This window comes from Salminus brasiliensis, chromosome 23 (assembly GCF_030463535.1).
Source record: "Salminus brasiliensis chromosome 23, fSalBra1.hap2, whole genome shotgun sequence".
In the NCBI taxonomy this organism is placed as follows: Eukaryota; Metazoa; Chordata; class Actinopteri; order Characiformes; family Bryconidae; genus Salminus; species Salminus brasiliensis.
In genome coordinates, this window is record NC_132900.1 from 1995524 (window position 1) to 2012535 (window position 17012).

At 43.5% G+C, this 17012-nt stretch overlaps 1 protein-coding gene across 1 annotated transcript in view; it reads left to right on the forward strand.

Moving 5' to 3' along the window:
• ptprfb (protein tyrosine phosphatase receptor type Fb) overlaps positions 1-17012 on the forward strand; it is a 247580-nt gene that overhangs the window by 178332 nt on the left and 52236 nt on the right. Inside the window, exons 14-18 of the mRNA XM_072669416.1 lie at positions 1646-1672; positions 6394-6511; positions 7092-7670; positions 10315-10412; positions 13149-13405. Coding sequence (XP_072525517.1) covers positions 1646-1672; positions 6394-6511; positions 7092-7670; positions 10315-10412; positions 13149-13405 — 1079 coding nt within the window. The remainder of the gene's footprint in view (positions 1-1645; positions 1673-6393; positions 6512-7091; positions 7671-10314; positions 10413-13148; positions 13406-17012) is intronic.

Sequence of the window (17012 nt, forward strand, 5' to 3'; positions counted from 1 at the left end):
TTTTCATCCGGGGAGGAGAAAAAGAGCCCTGTGAGAAGATCAGCCTGCATTATGCTCATTTATTACTAATCATTCATCAATAATAATGATTATTACCATTCACTCATATGGTGCAATCAGTCCGCGCTTTGATTGGTCGAGCCGGCTGCTGGGTGAGCTGTGGCGGCCGCTGTGTTTCGCTGCGGGTGTAAAATGTTTACTGTGTAATGCAGGTGAGAAGGCAGTGCATCGCGTAAAGGCTCAGTCACACCAGCCACACGTCTGGACGCACCTCACTCTTCTGACGGTTGGGAAAAAGCAACAGCATAGCAACCACTGACATACCATACCTATCCACTTAGCAACACCATCGCAACCATCATACAGCTACTTAGCAATACAATAACAACCACGAAGCAACAACTGAGCAATGCCATAGCATCCACCTCAGAGCATCACTTATACAACACCACAGCAACCATTCCTCAACACCATAGCAACCACCTCAGATACCATAGAAACCACTTGGCAGTAACTTATACAACTCCATAGCAACCCCTTACAAACCCCATAACAACCACCACAGACCTCAGATACCATGGTGACTGCTTAGCACACCTTAACAAACATTTCGCATCACTTATACACCACAGCAACAATTTCTCAACACCATAGCAAACACCTCAGATACCATAGAAACCACTTGGCAGCCACTTATACAACACCATAGCAACCCCTTACAAACCCCATGGCAACTGCTTAGCATATCTTAACAATCGCTTAGTGCAGTCACTTATACAACACCATAGCAACCCCTTAGCAACACTATAACAACCACTTCAGACACCATGGCAGCTGCTTAGCACACCTTAACAAGCTCTTAGCAGTCACTTCAACATCACAGCGACCATCTAGCAACACCAGAGCAACCGCTTAGCAGTCACTTATACAACACCATCATAGGAACGTGTGTGTGAACCACCTAGCAACCACGTAGACAACTCTGTGCTGACCACATGGGATACCATAGCAACCAAGCTTGAGATAAAGCAACCGCTCAGCAAAAGTGCCGTGCAACCGTTCTGCATCTCCTCAGGGAACGCATAGTGGTCATAATGTTTTGGCTCATCTGCGTATAGTGAAGTTACAGGTATGGACTGTCTCCCACGACTAAAACGATGCACAGCGTTAGAGTAGGGCCGAATAGATATCGGCAGGTGTGTCCAGATGTTGGGCGGGTGCTGTGGTTGGTTGGGTTTGTTGTAGCAGGTGCTGCTCAGGTGAGTCTCAGGTGAGTCTCAGGTGAGTCTCAGGTGAGTCACAGGTGAGTCTCAGGTGAGTCACAGGTGAGTCACAGGTGAGTCATTGAAGCAGATGTTGTTTAATGCAGGTAACGAGTTTCTGTCTAACGTCTCTTTCTTCTCCGCAGAATCATCTCAGCTTCTCACCTTCATTTGATTCCCACAGGCTGCATCCGGAGCGCGTCTCTCTCTCTCTCTCTCTCTCTCTCTCTCTCTCTCTCTCTCTCTCTTGCTCGCTCGCTCAGCTGCATGACTCTGGGTTCATCAGCAGATGAGTGAAAAAAGTAGACATGCTTTTTTCCCTGTTGTTCATTCCCTCTCTCACTCCTGTTCCCCTTTCCCGTCTGTCATGTGTTTCCCATCAGTGGAAAAATGACGACTCCACGGAATATGTGAGTAACCTCAGTGTGTGCTGCTGCTGCTGCTGCTGCTGGTGGTGTGTGTGTGTGTATACGCAGCATTGGGCGGGAAACGCTGTGTGGTTTTGCTTGCCTGTGTGTGTGTGTGTGTGTGTGTGTGTGTGTGTGTGTGTGTGTGTGTGTGTGTGTGTGTGTGTGTGTCTCTCTCTCTTACTTTCGCTCTCCTCCGAAGGGTTGAAGGATTGATGGAGTGATTGGTTGAGTTCTCTGTGTGTCTCATATGGGCTGTGTTCAGGGTGGGGTGGGGTGGGGGGTAGGTGGGGTGGTGGGCGACTGTGTACCCTTCACCAGGTTCACCAGGTTCACCATTTTCACCAGTCTCCCAGTTAGCCATGCGATCCAGATACATACCATCCAGGACCACCGGCCTACTGATGCCCCTCCCCCGGGTTTTTATTCAGAGTCGTAATGGCGCCCTCACGCCCTCGCGCCCTCGCCCTCTCAGCAGATTGAGCCTCGACAGCACAGAGGCTATCCACTGTCAGATGATGACACGTGTGTGTGTGTGTATGCATATGTGTGTGTGTGTGTGTCCAGCACCTCCTTATTTATTCTATCAGCTAGCTGTCTCGCCAAGCTGCGCGTCAGCTCGCTAATGAAGCCTCTAATGAAGTGTGACTGTACACAGCGCTCTGGGGAAACACACCCTCACACACACTCTAAACAGCGTGGACGAGCGAGAGTGGATCGATGTGACGCCTCATCCATTCCTTTTTAAAAGCTATAGATCAACCAAGCATCGCTAACACGGTGAAGAGTGATCGAGCGCTAGTAGCCACCTGTTAGCGTCCACTCCTCATTAGCATTACTCTTGTCTGTGGGGCCTAAATACTCACCATTTGAAAGATAGGCCTGGTCAGACATGCTAATGTGGCTAATAATGACTGAGGATAGTAGCCAACATTGATTGGACTCTTCCTTAAATTCTCCTCTTGACTTCAGACTCAGCATAGCAAAGAGTGAACGAACTGATCAGCACCGATTAGCATCATACCCCCCCCTCCCATATAGAAGAAAACTTTTATACTTAAAATAAATAAATAAATAAATATTTTAATATTATTCAAAGAAATGCATTTTATTCCAGTATACATTTCACACACTGCTATGCTATATTTCAGAATGTTGCTTATATACATATATATATAAAATACATTTATTTTAAAATATATAAGAAAATATTAAACACAGATATGAAGCATATCTTTAAATATTCGCAAATATACAATTTTAGCACAGTATCTGTGCAGTCGGATAATTATGTATATAATGATATATAGCTTGTCTTTTATTAACTGAGAACTAAAGCAACATTTTGTTTATATATTAAATAAATATTTATAAATATATATATAAATAGAAAAAGGATATTATATTCAAAATCAACTTTATATATGCCAAATATATGTAAAAAAAATAAATGTTTATATATAATAAAAAGAAATAATAATATTAATAAAAAATAAAATAAAATAAAAATATTGAACTCTTCCTTAAATTCTCCTCTTGACTTCAAACTCAGCATAGCAAAGAGTGAACGAACTAATCAGCACCGATTAACATCATACCTCCCCCATTAACCATCACATCCCCCCACTTTTATTAACTGAGAACTAAAACATATTTTTGATATATTAAATAAATATTTATAAATATATATATATATATATAAAAAATAATATTATATTCAAAATCAACTTTATATATGCCAAATATATGTTTCAAAAATAAATGTTTATATATAACAAAATAATGATAATAATATATATAGAAAAAATAAAATAAAAATAATAATAAACATAATCTTTGCTTGTTTTTTTCTATATGGGATTAGCATTTATTAAGAAAGAAAATCAGAATCTGCACACTGATACCATCAGAAATTTACATTTTTAGAAGAATAGCTTGTTCAAACATGCTAATGTAGCTTAGCTTAGCTTAAATCCTAAGAAAAGTAATTTACACCGTTTTTGCCATATTTGCCACAAGTAGAATCAATAAGGCAAAGCTAATGAAGAGCCTGAGGGTTATTTCATTAGTTTGGGGCTAAAGCTACAAGGCTAGTGTGGCTAACAAGTAAAAGAAATGCTAATTGAGCAAGAGAATGAGCACGAGTTCGGTATCGGTTGGAGAGCGAACGCTAACGATACGATAGACCAGCATCGCAACATCGCTGATTGAGCGAGTTAGCCAATACAGCTCACTGTATGATAAGCCACTTATTGATTATTGGACTGTTAAAGGTTAATATCAGGTGGTTCTAGTTCTAGGTGGTTCTGAAGCAGAACAACAGCAAAACATGCCATTTTTAAACCCAGCTTTTTTCTCAGATGCTAATGTTAATGTAATTCATGCAGGTTTCTGAATTACTGATGAGGCTTATGCTAGTAGCTCATTTACATAAAAAATATATATCTAAAAATATTTTCAAATAAATGAAAAAGCAGGTTAATGAGTCTCCTCTGTTGACACGCGCAAGCCTGCGTGAGCGATAAGAGCCGTGTTTGAGTGGAAGATGAATGAGCCCCTCATAAACCTCCCTGTTCTGCTCATGAGTAATTCCTTATGATTAAAGTTAATGAAAATACGGCAGTAAATTAAAATTTAAAAAAAATTAAAAAGAAGAAGAAGAAGAAGGCGGCTCCGATTGTTTGTATTTTATCCTCCATCTCTGTCATTAGAGTGTGTGTGGAAGATACCGTCAATCTGAGTAACCCATATTTAAATGAAAAGCCCATTTAAAGCACGGCCTGTGCAGACGGGGAAACGTAGCTCTATAATTAGAACGCTAAGCCTTAATTATAGAAGAAAAACGAAGCTCATCAGACTGAGGAATCTTGGGGAAAGTGGAGGATTTGCTAAACCAAAGCCAAAAACCAAAGTGGAGGAGCTTTGTGTGTGTGTGTGTGTGTGTGTGTGTGTGGTTACATTTAATATATATACATATATATAATCAGCAGTAGGTGCAACTTAAAGTAGTAACTGCATCCATTAGAAGTGGTGTCCACAAACATTTGGACACGTCGCTTCCCATAAGCATTCAGCTACTTCACGCTGCACCCATTGCTGACACAGATGTGCAAATGCACAAACACAGCTTGTCTAGTCCCACCAGTGAAGAAGTACTGCCAATAGAATAGGACTCTCTGGAGCAGATAAACATCATGACCCTATTGGCTCCATGCTGCCTAATAATGCCAGGCTGTTCTTGTTGCTGAATGCAATCAAACCCTCACAGCAATGCAAATCCAAAATCTAGTAGAGGTTAGCTACTCCAACAAAAGCAGGAGAAACTATATTTAAAGTCCTTGACTTCAGAAGAAACAATCAATGAGCAGGTGTCCGAATACTTTTGTCAGCACATTTGGGACTATAGTAGGACTATGTGGTATAATCACCAGTGCCTTTTTCTCATTATTTGTGTGTGTGTGTGTGTGTGTGTGTGTGTGTGTGTGTGTGTGTGTGTGTTAAAGCTTTCTGCCGTGTTCTTTCAGCTCTCTGTGTTCTCCTTTGTTCCAGCTTTCAGCAGATTTCCTCTTGTTCGCCACCAAACGTGTCACTGTTCAGAAATGAGCTGGTCAGGCTCCCTTCGTCTGAAGGGGAGTTTGGTCACTGAGTGCCTGATTGCTGTTTAAGAGGACGCTGTAACCCGGTTCCAATAGGAATGTTCTAGATCCAACCTGGAATGCTTTGTAACATACACTCTCCCTGTCAAAAGTTTGTGGACACCTAGATTTTCGCTGAGCTCTACAGTGGAGGTGAAGGGAAGCAGACGTCTGAAGCTCTAATAAAAGCTCCTCACAGAAAGTTCTTCACCTAATGGTGATGAAGACGCTGCCTGATGCCTGAGACACGGTTCTACCAGAGTTCTGAGAAGAGTTCGGCTCTAGAACCTGCTTTTAGAACCAGATCATTAAAATGGTGGAGGGATACATGCTGCAGGGTGTAGTGCGGCTACAGAAAGTAGTCCCTAAAGAAAACTGCATTAGTTGAGATTCTCTGTTCACTATTTTACCACCACCATCATCATCATCATCATAATCATCATCCTCATTATTCCATATAAAACTCTGGTGGGTTTGGATAGGAAATAAATTATGGGCTGTATCTGTGTTGTAGTCATGGCGACCGACGCCTGCTTCCATTCACCTCCACTGTAAAGAAATTCAGATGTCAAAAAAGAGGAGTGTCTCAAAACTTTTGATGGGTTTATCCTCCAAAGGCTTCACAAATCAAATCAGTCCGAACAGCCAAGCTGATTCACTTCACGAAGGGTTTTTCAGAGGAGCTCTGTGGTGATGTGAATCAGCTGTGGTCCTCCAGGACCAGGACTAACGCTAGAGTGTCCCTGGTTAAACCCGCGTCCTCTTAAAGCCAGTTTTTGGGCAAAGCTCTGACACCGATGGTCCCTGCTGCTCTGGTTCCTCTCTGTTCCTTTGCTCTGTGGCTCTTCTCGAAGCCTCCTGCCTTTAGAGCCATCAGAGTCCCCAGCCACTGGAAAAACACCATTCCTAAACCAGAGAAGTCTGATGGTTTTAAATCCAGCCGTGTGTGGAAAGGGTGGTGCCGTCATGTGTGTGGTTTGTTTGGTCTTGATGAAGGGAGGGTGTTTATGTGTATATGCTAAAGGCCGGTGCCGGAGGGGGTTGGAGGGGCTCTGTCTTCTGGGGGCTCAGACGTTTTCTCTTCAACAGGAGGCCATCATTCCCGGGCTGCTCTCGGAGACGTCCTACTCTGTTACTGTGGCAGCGTACACCACCAAGGGGGACGGAGCTCGGAGCAAAGCCAAAGTGATCAAGACCACCGGAGCAGGTACAGATCTGATTACATGGCACCCGCAGCCTCTAGCGCTGGCCGATTGCAGTATGATGTGTAGCTCCGCCCACCCCCATATGTTTCAATGGCAAAACCTCTCCATCTCCTCTTCCTCCTCTTAACTGTCTCTCCATCTCTAGTGTCTCCAAACTCCAGCAGTTAGTTCTCCCTGTTTTTGAACCTTTACTTTGATCTATTGTAAGAAGGCGGGGCTACACTTAGAAATTAAGTGATTGACAGACAGACAGCCTTGGCTGGACCTGCATGGCGCCCCCTTTCTGTTCAGTACATGGAGCTGCACGCCTACTGGTGGAGCACAGTTCCACTTACCGGACATGGGGAAAGCTCAGTGAAGGTGGTCTGAGACACTCGGCTGAGAGGCTCGTTCTGGGAGAAGGGGGTGGGTCTACCAAATGAGTAGGCAATGAGTTATGGCTTCCATAAACGGGGCGTCCATGATTTCTACAGTCACTGGTCTTGACTGACCGAGTACTTGTAGGCCAGTCGGATGTAAGTGTAATTGTGTAATGTTTGTCATAATGGCTCAGTTCTCTACTCTTTTCCCCCATTTCCACAGTGCCTGGCAAGCCCACCATGATCATCAGCACCACGGTGGGCAACACAGCCCTAATCCAGTGGCAGCCTCCGAAAGACATGGTGGGGGAGCTGGTGGGCTACCAGCTACGCTACAAGCGCATAGAAGAGGAAGCCTACACCGTGCATGAACTCAGACGCACGGACGACCACTACACCGTCACAGGGCTTTACAAGGGCGCCACCTACAGCTTCCACCTGAGCGCACGCAACCGCGCCGGCACCGGAGAGGAGCACGTGAAGGAGATCAGCACGCAGGAGGATGTTCCCAGCGGATTTCCGCTAAACCTCAGCGTGGTGGGGCTGACCACCACCACCACGCGGCTAACCTGGGAGCCGCCCGCCCTCTCGGAGCGCAATGGCCGCGTGGTCCGTTACGTGGTGGTCTACCGAGACATCAATAGCCAGCAAAACAGCACCAATAGCACTTCTGAGACGCAGATGACCATCCATGGCCTCAAGCCAGACACGACGTACGACATACGCGTGCAGGCTTTCACTAGCAAGGGCGGGGGACCCATCAGCCCCAGCATCCAGAGCAGGACCATGTCCACTTCACCTGGTTAGTGCCACCTGCTTTTACCTCCAGTGCTGCTGGAGTTGGATCCATTGCTGACACAGATGTGCAAATGCACACACACAGCTTGTCTAGTCCCTGTAGAGAAGAAGTACTGCCAATAGAATAGGACTCTCTGAAGCAGATCAGCATCATGAATCTATCGGCCCCATGCTGCCTAATGCCAGGCGTGGGCTAGAGGGGTATAAAGCCCCCCAGCTGCATTGAGCTGTGGAGCTTGGGAATGAAGTGGCCTCACCTCATGACCACAAACGCTGAATGCAATCAAATCCTCACAGCAATGCTTCTCCAAAATTTAGTAGGAAGTCTTCTTCTCTGGACAGTAAAGACTTCGTTACTCCAACAAAAGCAGGATCAGCTCTTTTTAATCCCCTTGATTTCAGAAGAAACTATGAATAAGCAGGTGTCCCAATACTTTTGTCCATACAATTCATAGTTATTCTAACTTACTTTAGTCCATGTTTATGGCTAATAGTTAATCATAGAGTGTCAGAAACCACATAATCAAGTCTGTTAGAGTTACTGAACGCCTCCACACAGTTTGAAGCAAGTTAGCAGTTAGCACCATGCTAATAAGCCTCCATTACTAATTGGCAACATTAGTCATGTAGCTCCAGTGTGAAGAAGCAAACACCTAACAGTCTTGGTCTGATTGACTACACTTGTGGTCAGAGTGGGGAAACTGTCTAAATTTCTTACTTTTATCAAACTATTTCTTTAATATCTGACCGTTAAGCAGCAGCAGCAGCAGCAGCAGCAGTAGTAGTGGCTATCGGTCAGTTCTAGATCGAGCAGCAGTGCTTACACTCCTTACAGATATATTGTAATCCAGCCTCCACTGATGAAAATCTCTCCGTTCTCATCTCCATCACAGCAGATGTGCTGCTACATCTACACCATTAAAATCTGCCAAATGCGCAGCTAGTCCTGTTAACCAGCAGCATTGCACCTGCATGAGGCTCCACGGGCGGCTGTCCACACGGTTATTAACACCATGATAAACGTGCTGGGACTCTACAATATTAAACATCCAGCTATCTGCTGCTGTCTTTTTTTTTTTCGCTGTCCAAGGCAAATGAAGCGGAGTATGATTATCAGATATACCAAATATACTGAATATATCTGAATAGAATCATATCGGCTTCTGTTATATGTTATATAATTATTATTTATATGAATTATTTATTAATTTATGTTGATTTGTTATATATATATAATTTAAATTATTTTTTTTATTGTTTTAATTGTTTTAAACCGTCCCCTTGCTAAAAAAAAACATGCTACCGTGTATAGTCACATGACTGTGGTGCATCCAGTCTGCTCATTAATCATAATAATTTGGTGAAATGTTCAATTGATCGTGATATTGATTTGAGGGCATATCGCACAGCTGTGTTTTCTTTGGTGGACATCATAAGGATAAAAGGATAAAGGATAAAGGTGCACGTATTCGTCACTGTACAGTGTGGACTGTACAGCGAAATGTGTCCTCCGCATTTAACCCATCTGGTAGTGAATACACACTCACACACACACACGTGTTAGGGGCAGTGAGTACACACACACACCCAGAGCGGTGGGCAGCCAACTCCAGCGCCCGGGGAGCAGAGAGGGTAAAGGGCCTTGCTCAAGGGCCCAACAGTGGCAGCTTGCCGAGCCCGGGAATCGAACCCACAACCCTGTTATCGATATCCCGGCGCTCTAACCGCTGAGCCACCACTGCCCCTCATATCCATCTTAGGAGCTCCGCGTCTAAGCAGGTTTTCACTACAAGAAAATCATCAGTTTACAAAAAACTAAAAATAATAATAATTATATAAAATATATATATATATAATTGTATATATAGCATTATAAATTATATTATTATATATAAATTATATTATATAAAAATACATATATATATATACTTTTTAATATATTTAAAGATCTAAAGGTCTGATCTTTATGTGATCGCACTGAGAGATGGAGGTGATTGAACTAAGCTCGCATACCTGAAGAAACATCTTTAATCATTATTAATAAAATAGAATTAATAGAAATATAATTGTCCTGTGAGGAAGACGCCCCCCCTCACATTTATCACTCCTTCAAATGTGTAGAATCAGACTCAACTGCAGAAGATCAGATCATGGTTGGAGAGGATTGTTCTGGAGGAGTCTGGAGTCTGATTTAAACCTCAGACGTTTAGTCTGGTCTGATCTTGATTGATGGTTGAAGTGAGGGGTGAAGAAGATCACCATCATGGTCAGATCCAGAGAGCTCTCTGAGGCCTTCAGAAAGAAGGGTGGAGATGCAGAGGAGTCTGGGAAGTGCTTTAAAAGGATCTCAGAACAGTTAGAAATCAGCCGCTGTTCCATCGTCCACTAAATCATTTACAAGTACAGCAACTGACCAACATGACCGGGTCAGACTGTCCTAGCAGGTTCAGCCTAAAAGCAGAACCTCAAGACTCCAGCAAACCTAAAATGTCATCTTGGTGATGTTAAAGTCCAGCGTCTAGCATCAGAACGAGAATTTAGAAATATAATACAGTAATAAGAACTATAATAAATAATAATAATTATCAGGGTGATCGTTTATCTAGTATTGTTTTAACGAATCTGTGTTCCCTCCTTTCATCCCGTAGCATTCGCCACAAGTTTTGGCGTCAAAGCCGTAATGAAGACTTCGGTGCTTTTGACCTGGGAGCTGCCGGAAAACTTCAAATCCCAAGTGCCTTTTAAGGTAGGAGCCTTGTTGTGTTTCTAAATTGGAGCAAATGGGACATTAAAGAGGGATCAGTGTACGTAAATGTCGGCGTGCAATGAGAATTGTTTGTCTTTAATGTGCTCTTTAATGGCGCTCTATAAAAGACAATTTGCTGGAATAGCCAGGTCCTAACTCCCACCACGGAGATTAGACTGCTATGAAATCTCATCCCCTTCTTCACTCTGTTAACCGTTTCTCACCTACCGTCTCGTCTGCAGTCCGCTCAGAGAGTGGGTCTGCCCACTTTGGCTGAATGAAACGAGCCCCCAGAGCAGTGTGTGAGCTGCGGGTCCACGTCGGAGCTTTCAGTGGATCTACCACTGTATAAGTGAGGCTCTGAGCTGTCCTGTTGTTGGATGCGCTGCAGTGTGGAAACGACTGTTGTTGATTTGATTCGTCAGAGGAGAGTAAATTTAATCCTAGTCAGGTTTTTACTGGATCAAATGGTACAAAAAAACAAGTGGAGCTCCAGTTCCCCTCGAGAACCTCCACTGTAACAAGAATCCACGAACTGTATGAGCGAGAGCAAGAGCGAGAGGCTACAGTCAAGAGAGGAAGAGCAGTACTGTTGACTGTATAATATGGGGGGGGGGGGGGTTGACTGAAGCACCGACTGTATATATGTTATATATATTATCTATGCAGTCATTGTGGGAGGAGCTGAACATCAGACTGTGGTGGGGGAAGGAACTAAAGCTCTGACTGTATATGTTTTAATATAAGATCTATACACACAGTCAGAGGATCAGCTCCTCCCCCCAAATGACTGTATAAAACATATCTATCATATATAGTTAGAGCTTTAGCTCCTCCTCCACCACAGTATATATACTATATGCAGTCAGAGGATCAGCTGCTCCCCAAATGACTGTATAGAACATATATAGAACATATATAGTCAACATATATAGTCTTTAGCTCCTCCCCCACCACAGTATAGATCCTATGTGTAGTCAGAGAATCAGCTCATCCCCAAATGACTGTAGAGAATATATATAGTCAACATATATAGTCTTTAGCTCCTCCCCCACCACAGTATAGATCCTATATGCAATCAGACAATCAGCTCCTCCCCCAAATGACTATATAGATCTTATATATCATATTTACAGTCAGAGGTTCAACTCCTCCCCCAATGACTGTATAAAGTAAGTATATATATATCGTATGTAGAGTCAATCATTAGGGGGAGGAGCTAAATATCAGACTGTATATATGATATATACACAGCTTTAATACAGTGTGCTGCTTTTAAGCGGGGAATAACTTCCTTAAGGATCAAATTTCACCAAATAAGATACGTACGATGAATCACAGTACATTATTTGTTAATATTCAGCCCTTCTATAAACACAACACCAACTGATGCAGGTTAAAGGGTTAAGAGCTAAAAACCTGACTCCTGTTTGAAGGAATCTACAAGCCACTTCATTACCCCTGTCCGTCCTGCTATGGAAAGCCTGTTGGAGCTGTCTGTCTTCAAGTGTTTGGACAGCTTCGCCGTGCTGTCCATTACAGTAATCCCATTACTGTAATAAGCATGTGGGCCAGACACACAGAGAACCAGCGAGCCGTTTCCATCTCCGCCAGCTTCAGTACGCAGATACAGAGCCGTCTGCTCATGCTGCTGACTTCAGTCTGACATTTTAAAGAGCTTGTGACCGCAGAGTCTTAAGCTTTAAAGGAGGTGCAGTCTATTAAAGACTTCTGTAAGTTTCCGAGTGCTGCTAAACTTTCCAAACAGCTTTTATTTGACCTCGGGCCCAAGAAGGAGTGCAGAAGTGGGACAAGCCGAAATTCTCTTTCTTTCTTTTAAAAAATGTATAAACGCAATTCCATACTTACATTTGATTTGTTTACATTTTATCTGTTTTTTTATGGCAGAAATGAGAATTAACCTGTAAAATAAACATATAAATGTATTATTCCTTCTGTGCAGAACAATAGCTCTTTATTCAGTGTGATAGAGCACCGCCCACGCTTCCTGTAGTGTATTACAGTCTGTCAGAATGAGCATGTGGATCATATGAACAATATAGAGCATTATAGAGCGCCCCCTACGCTTCCTGTAGTGTATTACAGTCTGTCAGAATGAGCATGTGGATCATATGAACAATATAGAGCATTATAGAGCGCCCCCTACGCTTCCTGTAGTGTATTACAGTCTGTCAGAATGAGCATGTGGATCATATGAACAATATAGAGCATTATAGAGCGCCCCCTACGCTTCCTGTAGTGTATCACAGTCTGTCAGAATGAGCATGTGGATCATATGAACATTATAGAGCATTATAGAGCGCCCCCTAGGCTTCCTGTAGTGTATTACAGTCTGTCAGAATGAGCGTGTGGATCATATGAACATTATAGAGCATTACAGAGCGCCCCCTAGGCTTCCTGTAGTGTACTACAGTCTGTCAGAATGAGCGTGTGGATCATATGAACATTATAGAGCGCCCCCTAGGCTTCCTGTAGTGTATCACAGTCTGTCAGAATGAGCGTGTGGATCATATGAACATTATAGAGCATTATAGAGCGCCCCCTACACTTCCTGTAGTGTACTACAGTCTGTCAGAATGAGCATGTGGATCATATGAACATTATAGAGCATTACAGAGCGCCCCCTAGGCTTCCTGTAGTGTATTACAGTCTGTCAGAATGAGCGTGTGGATCATATGAGCGCTGTTATGATGCTCTTATGATGCTTCCCTGTAGATCCTGTATAATCAGCAGAGCGTGGAGGTTCAGGGGAACCTGAAGAGGAAGCTGATCACAGGCCTGAAGCCAGACACCAACTACTCCTTCGTTCTGATGAGCCGAGGGAACAGCGCCGGAGGTCTGCAGCAGCAGGTGTCCATCCGCACTGCCCCTGACCTTTTAAAGTCCAAACCCATCCTCGTCAACCCCGAACAGGCCAGTGCCGGGAAGCTCACCATCAACCTGCCCAGAGTACCCATCACAGCACCAGTCAGGTCAGTATATATATACATACACACACACACACACACACACACACACACAGTAGTGTATCAGTGTTACAGCAGTGAGAGGGTTCTACTGTAGAAGCTCCAGATTTCATCAGAACAGATAAAGCAGAACATAAATCCAGTAAAAAGGAGAAACAAGAACTTCTCATTCTGAAGAAAGAAAGTAGTGAGATCTTGTCGGTGAGCTAGTCTGAAGAACAGAGCTCGGTTCCTCCAGGGTTCTCCTGGACGCCCCCCAGTCCAGCCAGCACAGTGTGGAGGATGTGCTCAACTCCATCAGTAGCAGCAGCAGCAGCAGCAGCAGCTCACCTGATTTACCATCATTAAGCCCTGATTTACCACCAAACCAGGTGTTGATCTGAGGAGAACTCTAAATAATACTAGACTCCATGAGAGAGGAGAACTTTAGAGATGTTCTAATGATGAACACAGTGATGGAGAACCTCCACCACTTTCTGTAGGAGTGTTACTTTGTATTATTTAAACTTAAATATATATATATATATATATATATATATATATATATATATATATATATATATATATATATTGCAGACTATGAATGGCATAAAGTCCCAACAGCAGTATAAAAGACTAGTGGAGAGCCGGCCGAGACATGAGAGCTGTGATTGGCCGTCGAGGTTATTATTTCAGCATAGTGATTTCTGAATGCTCTCAAAGTTCAGATATTAGTACTGTGTTTAAATCTGAATAATAACTTATTTACTTTATAATTATTATAATCATTTATTTGCATTATTTGAGCAGCTGTTTTTGAGCAGTTTTTATTTCTGCTAATAAATAAATAAATAAATAAATAAATGCTCTAAATAGGAAATATCTTTATTTGGAATTTAGAGGAAATGTTGTCCATGGTTTATGAAATACAACACAAATGTTAATGTCTCTAAACACACTGCCTGTACATAGTAAAACCAGTGAAACTGATCATGTAGGGTGGTCTATATATATATATATATCATCAGACTGAATCACTGTAAGGTCAGAAACTCACACCTGGTAGAGTCTCGTCTCTCCCTCTGCTGCAGTGACTTCAGATCTGCTCAGTCCTTCTGTAAACACCCATTCACTTCCAAAGTAAAGTCTGCAGCCCTGGTCAGAGCAGCGACGCTGCGGTGGCCAGATAATAATAAAACCCCCACAATTACACGGCAATTATTCCAACATATGAGTGAGACTTGACTCGGCCTCCAGCTCCGGTTCCACCAGCTCAGCGCTTTCCAGCTGCTCTCCTCTCCAGAACCTCTCTCTTCCATCAGTCACTTCACCTTCACTCCTGTCTTTCTCACTATCGGTCCTTACACCTTCTCTTTTCCTCCACTGTGTTTGATTCTGGGGGGTGGGGGTGGAGATCCAACAGAATACGACTAATGTGCCCCCCCCACTGCAATCCAGACGACGCTATGTGGCTGCTCACCACTCCAAGCATGTGTGTGTGTGTGTTTTACTGTCTTCCTTATGTCTCTCTCTCTCTCTCTCTCTGCTGTACCTGTATGTTTTAAAATCTCTTGGTCCTCTCAGCCTCCACTCTTCCCCTCGTCCTGTCATTACGCTGCTCTCAGACGCTCAGAGGCTCTTTAGAGTCGAGGGTTCAGGTCCGGGGGTCGTTCTCCCTCCTCAGCTCTTTCACAAGAGGCACATTCTCCTCCAAACCTGAGCTGCTTTCATATCCGTGTCCAAACCACTATTTTCTCCTTGACCCTCGTGAGAAAAGTGCAGACTTTCAGAAGTGAGAGAGGGAAAAAGGTCCTTATCAGAGCTGGAGAGCTGTCCTGACTTTCCTCTCTGTGGAGAAGTAGGTGGAGAAGCATTAAGAGGAGCTTTTTAACCCTCAGAAATCACAGCGATCTCTGGCCGTAATGAAATCTGCTCGAGGAGAAACTGTGTGAAAAGTGTAGATTTTAAACTTTCACTGATTCCCACATTAGCTCAAAGTTCAGAAGTTTCAACAGCCGACGTCACAAAACAGATTTAATCCAATTTAATCAGAACTGAGGCTAATGCTACACTCAGATTTACCAGATTCAACCAGATGTAACCAGCAATAACTCTAATTCTACACAGAGGTGCTTAGATTGAATCAGATTTAACCAGAACCGAGTCTGATTCTACACAGACATGCTCATATTTAACCAGATTTAATCAGGTTTAATCAGATATAGCCAACAATAAATCTAATTCTACACAGAGCTGCTCAAAGTGAATCAGATTTAACCAGAACCGAGTCTGATCCTACACAGACATGCTCAGTTTTTACCAGAACGGAGTCTAATTCTACACAGACATGCTCAGATTTAACCAGATTTAATCAGATTTAACCAGAACCAAGTCTGATTCTACACAGACATGCTCATATTTAACCAGATTTAATCAGATTTAACCAGAACCAAGTCTGATTCTACACAGACATGCTCAGATTTAACCAGATTTAACCAGAATTGGGTCTAATTCTACACAGACATGCTCAGATTTAACCAGATTTAATCAGATTCAGCCAGAACAGAGTCTGATTCTACACAGACATGCTCAGATTTAATCAGATTTATTCAGATTTAACCAGGCGTGAGTCTAGTCGTACACTGGAGTACATAGATTTACCCAGAGGGGAGTCTAATTCTACGCAAAAGTGCAAAACCAGTAGTGAGTTTAATTCTACTAATCAGCAGAAGAGGAGAGGTTCTACAGTGGATGACTGTAAACCCTGGATTGTGCTTTAATGCTAAGGGTTAGATCAACAGCAGAGAGTGTTAGCAGACAGTTGCGCTGGCTGCCCCTCTTATTGGGTTCAGTCTGTCATTGGCAAGAGCAGGAACACACACTCTTCCTCTCTTGGCTTCTATGTAAGGCTGTGCCATTTTGCTCCTTCTCAAACTCTCCTCACCGCAGAAAGCCTGCCATTACAAATAAGTGCTCTCCACTAGAGCGTCTGCGTGCCGGCAAGGGCCTTGATTTACTGCACCAGCTAAATTTGCTGTAATTATTAATGCATGACGAGGAAGAATGATCATATTCGTGTATCATTTACTACACATACGTTTTTATGAATGAGGAGGTCATGGAACAAAATGCCCCCCTCCAGCACCCCCCACCCCCCACTCCCCCACCCCACCAGGAGGTGGTACTTCTAAGAAAGAGGGAAAAGTCATTTTGGCCGAACCGCAACATTAGCCGGCTTCCGTCTGACCCCCTGGCTGTCTGACACCGGGAGGTCTCGTCTAGATGGGACGAGAGAGGCAGCGAGAGCGTAGCGCTCTTCGGCTCCCCAGAGCAGGTGGGAATTGTGTTCCTGAGTGCTCGCTCTGATTGGGAAAGAGATTAGCTGTGTGTTGTGGATGAGAGAGAGGCCCGGTGCAGACTGACGTTTCCGAGCTCTGCTGATTGATGCGGGATTTCTCCCAACTCACAGACGCTCTGCTCACTCTCCGTCTCAGGGTGGATTTTCTTTAGGGCTGAATTTCCGAGGTGGTTCTGATCTCAGAAGTTGAGGAAATTAAGGCTTTGACCCTGAAAAGCAAAAGCTGCTTTACAAACACTGCCAAACCCCGACCAGCTCACAGTCTCAGCAACCCGC